Below are 7887 nucleotides of genomic sequence, written 5' to 3' on the forward strand. Positions count from 1 at the left end.
CAGGCAGAGGACTGAGTTGGAGGACCTGCGGCGGCAGCTGGAAGACAACAGCTCTGTTGTTACCAAAGCTTTGAAGGAGGAATATAAGAAAGGGAAGGAGGAGCAGGAGCGACGCCATCAGGTCTGTGTATACAACGCTGGGGATTTCTGCACTGCTGGGCCATATACCCTCTCGTTTATCGGTAGATGACATTTTTTGCTTTATATGATTCGACTGGTTTCTGAAGTTGAAAATGTAGTTTTAACTGCATCTTGATTTCCTGTTGGCCCTCCCCCTCCCTAAACATGTATCCTGTTACGTAGATCAGCTCTGTCCCATGGACTTACCTGCACTTCCCCTGTTGGACTGGGACAGCTTTCTACAGGGAGGCATGGCACAATACAGGACAGGAGTGGGCAGAAGGCAGATCTGGTACATTTGTTGCGCATCAGTAAGAGCTTCTGACTCCAGATAGTTTTAACAAAGAATGGTTCAAGAGCAGCAACAGCAAAATGACCCTAAATTAGGGTACTGAAATGAAAGCAGCTAACCGTTGTGGGAAAGGACTTTGAGCTCAGTTTCTGGGCTCAGAAAGTGCTCAAAGCCACCCTGGTCTTTAGATATACCCCTGTGTCTTTTGAATATGGCTCTGATTGATTGATCTTGGAGTTCTAGTAAAAAAACAAAACAAAAACCATGGCAGATCAAACAAGCCTGAAATCTTCCCTCCCCTGCTATAGAGGGCTGGAGTGAGCTAGTTCTTCTCAAGCTGTAGCTTATCAGGGAAGTGCATAAGTTTGCCTAGAATGGGCCACCAGAAAACCCTTATTTCCCATTATTCAGCACTTGCCACTTGGATTTTGATGGTGTGGTTGAGGGTTGGCAGACAAATTGTGTCAGTGACCTCAGTTTTTTGACCTGTTTCATTGCAGGACTAGAATGGAATCCCAATCTGCTCCCAGTTCTCTTTCTGTTTGATGAGTGGGGTGCAGTTTGGAAGGTGAGACCACATACACAGACAGGCAAAGAGCCTGGCAAGCTAGTAGTAAGCCTGGCCATGGCCTCTATGTCTCTGTGAAGAATGTGGACGTATTCTGAGGTTGGAGACAGACAGTAGTTTTGAAAACAGCCTCTGTCCTGCCACCTTCGTTTTCTTGTGGCCAGAGGCGGCTCTGGGGGAACGCAACCGATGTGGTTGCACCGGGTGTGGAGCACTCTTGCAAAGCAGAAAGCCTTTCAATCATAGAATCATAGAATCATTTGGAGTGGTGTAGATGAAAATAATAATTTCAATCCTCTTTGAGCATCCATTTGGTAAACACACATGCTATTTTGATTTGGAAATCTTGGACCACGATTAATATATTGGAAGGGGAAGAGATTGAGGGGTCAGCCCCTCTCTCTCCTTTGTCCCTGATCCCCACCTCACTGTGCTCTTTCCTCCTTCCTCAAGGCAGAGGTGCAGGCCTTGAAGGTGCAGCTGGAGATGGAGAAGCAGGCCTGGGAGGCCAACTACCTAAAGAAGGAGGTAATGTTGTAGTTCCCCTTTTAAGCTGCCCTCTCGCTTTACCTTGGTTGCCCAGATTAAACTTTACCTGGGCTCTCTTTTATTGCCTTCAGGAGGCCTGGCTGCTCACTCGGGAGCGAGAGCTGAGGGAAGAAGTGCGGAAGGAGAGGGACAAGGAGATTGAACTGGTCATTCAGAGGCTAGAAGCTGACATGTCCTCTGCTAAGGAAGAGTGTGAGAGAGCCACAGAGAACAGGTAAATCAGTTATGTACGAAGGTCAAAAATAATTGCGTTCCCATTGTTCCCTAAATGGCCTTCTGCATTTTGGCTCAAGCTTTTTATAAGCTGGGTTCTCAGTATGGACCTTGTGCAGGGTTGTTGTTGTTATTATTAAAATTTCTATACTGCCCTTCATCTGAGGATCACAGGGCAGTTTGCTACACACACACACACACACACACACACACACACACACACACATAATGAACAAAAGCAATAACTCCTCCACACATAGTTTAAAAGACCATAGATTGTTTAATTAGCCACAGGCCTGGGAGAAGAGGAATGTTTTTGCCTGGCTCCTAAAGAAATGTAATGAAGGCTCCAGGCGAGCCTCCCTGGGGAGAGCATTCCGCAAGTTGGGACCCACCACAGAAAAGGCCCATTCTTGTGTTGCCGCCCTCTGGTCCTTGCATGAAGGAAGCACACAAAGAAGGACCTCAGGTGATGATTGCAAGGTCTGGGTTGGTTCATATGGGGAGATGTGGTCCTCGAGGTATTGTGACCCTCAACCACACAAGCAAGTAGTTGGCCTAGTCAGGTGGTGTGTATCTGCATATTTTATACACTTGTTTTGCTTTCCTTGAATCACTGGCCATTTGAAGCAACAGGTAATAATCCTGACTTTACAGGTGGGATTGCTGGTATTCCTTTGTGACGAGGTCCTTGAGCCCACATATTTGCTACCTTGCCTTTTTTATTTTTCTCATCGCTCCAGGTATTCATTAGATCTGGTGCATGCAATAGATGGCCCACAGTGCCTTTATCGGTCGTTGAATGAAGGCACTTATCTGTGTCTTTTTGGAAGCTGAAAGATAGAAGGAACTTTCTCAGAACTGGCTTGCCTTTACACACAAACGCACTTTGTTCAGAGTGCCAGAAGATCAGAACACTTCATTTGTGCTTTGGCAAATTTGTAAAGCAATGCCTCAGGATATGAGCTCCAAACCAATTCTACCCTTCCACCGATATTTTGTGACTTCTAGACCTCAGTAATTTTCAGCCCTCTCAAGTGGCCCCACTGGGCAGAAAGCTTGAGAACCCTTCTCTACAGTCACCTCATTCATAAAAATGGTCTTAAGAGCTGTATTATGCCTCAAAGGCCTCCTGACAAAACTGGGGGGTCTGCTCCAGCGTGAGCAGGCAGTCAGGAGCTCTTCCCATTCTCTATTCAGAATAAAGAGATTGCGGGACAAATATGAAGCAGAGCTGCAAGAAATGGAACACTCAGAACGTAAACTCCAAGAGCGCTGCAACGAGATGAAGGGACGGCTCTCAGAGGCAGAAGGCGAGATTTTTCACCTGCGAGGTCTGCTGCGGCAGAAGGAACAGGAGACAGAGGATATCCGAAAGGTGGGTGTATCACAGAGAAGGTGAGCGGTGACTTCCTAGTAAGCTTTTTCTGCTCAGACAGGTTCCTCTCCAAATCCAGGGGAGAAAGGGAAGGTAGGGAGGAATCCCAGAGACCCTGATGCGATGAGTATGGGAGAGGTGTGTGGGTTCTTGTCTTTGGATAAGGTTTAAGGACCTGTAAATTCTGCTGGTGTAAACTGCAGAATAAAGAATTAGACAGACCTTGGATGGCAGCTTGAGCATTGCCTTCTCTCTGACTTTATCTCTTGCATATCTGGAAAGTGACATCAATATGTCACATACTCTTCCCCCTCTCTGCTTGCTGTAACAGGTAGCGGATCAGCTAAGTCAGGAGCGCAGCAGCCTCTCTGAGGTCATCCGGCAGGAATTTGCAGATCGGCTGGTGAGCACAGAGGAGGAGAACAAGCGGCTCAAGACAGATATGGCTGAGCTTCGTGCCCGGCAACGCTTGGAACTGGACAGAGTGAGGAGGGACAAAGAGGAGGAGCTGGAAGAAGTGCATAAAAGGTGAGGATTAATCTCACTTGCTGTAGATGAGTTCAGGTCTGACCTAGAACAGTGCTGCAGCAACCTGGGCTGGCATATCCCAAGTGACGCTTGCGGTTGTCTTTTCCACCCATGCACACCCAAGGCAGAAGCTCTTGTCAGTTTTAGTGTGGCAGCCCTGCCAAGGTGCAAAACTGTCAAGTGGCGATGTGACAGGGCTGTGTAGCTAATCAGGGAGCTAACATTCTATGCCTAGATAACTGCAGTTCTGCACCACAACAAGCTGAATTGTGACCTGTATAATCTTATGCAAGTTGGCACCAATAAGCTGATGACGTATTTTGCATCTGAAAGTCATGAGGAGGGAAGGTCAGAGACCTGTGCTTGGTTCTGAGGTCTTGCTGTCCCTGACTACTGAAAAAACCTATATTGTGTCCCACCACTTCTTCTGAGACTTTCAGTAGCACAAATTCCTCTTCACTATCTCAAGTCTGTACAGCACTGATCTGTCCCTGTAGCTTTGGTTTGTCCCTTGGACCTAGACTGCATGTGAACGCAATAGGTTGAGTTGCTTGTCTTTTTTGCTTAAAGATTTACTACAGTTAATTGGGATCTTCAAGATCTTAGACAGCAGAGTAAGCAAAATGATCTATTTTTGCAGCACTAACCAGTAGTTTCAAATGTCACCTGCCTCATATTTTATTTTATTTATTCCTTAGATTTATATACTGCCTTTCATCATATGATCTCAGGGTGGTTCTTCATTTGTTGCTGTCTCTAAAAAGAAACCTGCACCCCAGTCATTTTTCAGACATTTGTATAATCTCTTACTGCTATTCTGAGAGCATAAAGACCCATGTATAACAGGACCTATTTTTAACACACACACCCCAGCATCACCTTTTGCCTAAAGAAACCCTAGCCTTTTAGCAGGGTGTCCAGTCACATGTACAGAGACTGCATGTTTGGAGTTACTACATGTTTAAACAGTCTACTTAAATCTGTCTTCATTTGGGGGCACCATTCACCACTGAATGTCGGGAAAGGGCTTATATCGCCATGTGAGATCTTCTAGAGAAGCCAAAGAGAGGAGGCAGGTATTGTCCTTGCAGAAGCAGGAACATCTTCCTCCTCTTCCCCAGCTTCCAACACAACAGCAGAACATCAAGGGTGCCATAAGTGTATGACCCTGGGTCTCAGTCTCCTTTCGCCTTCTTCTCTGTAGAGTGAAGACAGCAATTGTGAAGAAAGAGGAAGCAGTGAACAGCCTTCGAAAACTACATGAGGTGAGAGCTGCAAACCTGCTTATCCTTGTCACCATTGATGCAGAGAATAAGACAAAAGTGAGGAAAACAATGATAGCTTTAATTCATGGGATCCAAGGACGCAGGTGGAGGTTGTGACATGGCAGAGCTAGCCCTGGGCTCATTAGGGGAAGAGACATTGAAGGCACTGGCTGGCTGCCGAGTCACAGTTTGCAAAAGAGTTATGAAATGCTCGTGGCACCAACTCCTCCTTGAAAGAGACTACTGAGGAGAGGCCAAAGCCCTATAAAATAAATTAATCCTCTGACTTCTGCAGGCAGTTAGAAAGATCAAGAGCAAACCAAAGGTAGCTGGCTAGCGATATCAAGATTTCACCAACACCTTTGTACTCATTAAGAGATTATTAATGGTTTTTTAAAAGTCGGTTTAATTAATTAAATGAATTAATCAGCATGTTTTTTATTAGATTAGTTTCCATAATTTGTTTAATGATATTTAACATTTTCCTCCATGTATCCAGGATTTTAGGACAACTTTGCCATGGATGTCTCTAATTACTTGTTTCTATACATCCTCTCCAACATATACTAGAATCCATTTCCTAAATGTGATAAATCCTGACTGTGATTAGATTAACACCTACACAATCTTGTAAAACATTCCTCCTTTTGCAATGCCACATGAAGCTTATGCTCACCCTTTTTAACCACTTCTGTCCCATCATTCGAAATCCCAAATCATTTCCCTGCAATTTAACTTGTACCTATTTCCTGTTCTCCGCGCCCACCCGCCTGCATTAAATTCAACAATAAAAGTGAGACCTTGAACAATTTTTACCTTCCTGTTTTAAAAGCGATTCCTTAACGATCAGAATAATTTTGATTTGCGTTCATTTTATTAGCTTCTGTTAACTTCTGCGATTACATCCTTGCATGGCAAATTCTGCTGTTTTCCTCTTTCATCCTTTCACCGCTATACATATTTCTCCCCTGAACTGAATTATCTTCTCTTTTCAGGCGGCCGTGAAGAGGGCAGACCACCTAGAGGCCCTTTTGGAGCAACAGCGTAAGCAGCTGCTAGCAGCCAAGTAGCGGCTGCACTGGTACCAACAGCCCTGCAAGGACAGAGCCAGTGATCACGAACAGCAACAGAAATGTGCCTGTCGTGGTCCACAAGAGACTTAAGATAAAACGAACACTAATCTGTACGTGGGTTGGGGAGGGATCCCCTCTCCCCCTTTTTAAGAAAAAATATTTTTTTTAACCTGTTTCTTTACTTGTGCCTGAGATATGACCTCTGGGTGGTATCCCAGTTCTTGCCAATGTATTTTAACAGTAAATCCAGCTGATTTGTAAGATGTCTGCCTAGCAGTGATTTTTACCCCTCTCTGTTCTCTGCTAAAGCTAGTCTTGCCTGCTTAGGAGACCCCCTGTCGGTTGCATTCTTGGCCCTGCATTATTCACCATTGGTAACACGGGAAGCTGCCTTATATACAAAGTTAGACCACTAGTTCATCTAGTCCAGTATTGTCTGCACCAGTGTCGGACTGGTAGGGCAGGAGGCAGGGGGCACAACAGTAGGTTGAGCCAGGGCCAACGGCAGCCAAACCCAACTAATTCTAATGTTGTCCCAATCATCCTCCCTGCTAAGTTCTACAAGGGGCAACGCTGACTCTAAGGAGGAGTCAGCTGACCTGTTTGCCACCATCTGAACTGGTTGTAAAGTAGGAAGACACGCAGGCAGGTGGGAGGTAGCTGAGAGCATTTCCCCTCTCACTTTCCCTTCACCACACATTACTCAAAGCATCGTTTAAAACAGCCAGTTCCCCCTCTTTTCAGTGTCCCTCCTTTCTTGCTGTACTCAAAATTCTCCCTCTTCTACTCTGCAGCCGCCACATGTGAGAGAGATAAACATATGGGGGGCCTTCAAATATTCCACAGTTCCTTCAGATCATGTATTTCACTCCTGGTACCATGAGTTGAGTTCAACTGGAAGCTCCAGATTTGATGTAGTAATTTAGAACAGGTGTTTTATTAACGAGCAAACACCCATATATGTACAACACCTGTAATCTGAACTTAACCTTCTCTTAACTGAGCAAACTTGGCAGGCTTTCTCTGAAGGTTTCATGCATCTTAAAGATTTAGTAACATACGCCATCCCAAAAAGGTTTGCAGATTAAGAGAGAGGAGGAGTCATGAAGATGGTTATCTCTGCGCAAGGGCGAGTTGAAAAAGGAGGAGGAGGTAGGAAAAGAGGGGTTGATATGAAAATGGGTTGCAAAAAAAGGAGGGAGTAGAAGGCACCTGAATGGGGATGAAGATTAAAGCAGGGGCATGAAAGGGTCTGTAAAACAGGAAGGGAGGGTGGCTTGGCTTTCTAACTGGGTGGAAGGTTAAAAAGGGTCTTCAGCAGTTGCAATGGGTGGGAGGAGGAAGTTGCAGGAGGTTACCATGGAAGTGGTTTGTGCATGTGCGGCGGGTTACACACAAGGGTGGGGAAGTAGACGAACATGGGTACAAAACCGGGCTGCATGACAGAGGAGAGAAGTAGATTCAGAAATGGGGTTTGGGAAGGTGAAAAGCAAGTTTTGTAGCTGCATGTGATGGGGAGGGGAACCTTGGGCTTAAGGCGGGGGGATTGATGAGTGAAGCGAGCAGGGGGACAGCTATTAATAAGTATTTATACGAGTCCTATTGCAATTGCCCAAACCATTTCACTTCTATTATTTCCTTAACACAGCAGATTAGTTTTACTTAATCTAAAGACGCACAACTGTTAATTCTGGAAAAGTAGCTGTGTTGCCTGCAGCAGCAGAGTGCTGTGGTCCAGCAATAGCACTCTGGGAACTTTGTTAGAAGCAAATGTCTCTTCGCCAGTTGTTAGTTACCTTTTGCCCTTTATTACTTCTCCAGAGGTTTTTTTATTGCTGCTGGGTGTGAAGCATAACACATTTGTAACTTTGTGGGCAGAGGCAGCTGTGTTGTAAAAATCC

At 45.3% G+C, this 7887-nt stretch overlaps 1 protein-coding gene across 22 annotated transcripts in view; it reads left to right on the forward strand.

The window, feature by feature from the left end:
- Positions 1–6249, forward strand: part of CEP131 (centrosomal protein 131) — a 29624-nt gene extending 23375 nt beyond the window's left edge. For 21 of the 22 annotated variants that reach the window (XM_083489873.1, XM_083489870.1, XM_083489859.1 and 18 more), the window contains 7 exons: positions 4–121; positions 1434–1508; positions 1601–1743; positions 2943–3120; positions 3452–3648; positions 4853–4913; positions 5909–6249. In XM_083489873.1, coding sequence (XP_083345999.1) covers positions 4–121; positions 1434–1508; positions 1601–1743; positions 2943–3120; positions 3452–3648; positions 4853–4913; positions 5909–5983 — 847 coding nt within the window. In that variant the 3' untranslated portion in view covers positions 5984–6249. Of the gene's footprint in view, positions 1–3; positions 122–912; positions 981–1433; positions 1509–1600; positions 1744–2942; positions 3121–3451; positions 3649–4852; positions 4914–5908 lie in introns of those variants that run through there. The other variant, XR_014522592.1, reaches the window with a different exon arrangement.
- Positions 6250–7887: the final 1638 nt, after the last annotated feature.

The sequence above is a fragment of the Podarcis liolepis genome (genome assembly GCF_965112155.1).
Source record: "Podarcis liolepis genome assembly, chromosome: 2".
NCBI classification, from domain to species: Eukaryota; Metazoa; Chordata; class Lepidosauria; order Squamata; family Lacertidae; genus Podarcis; species Podarcis liolepis.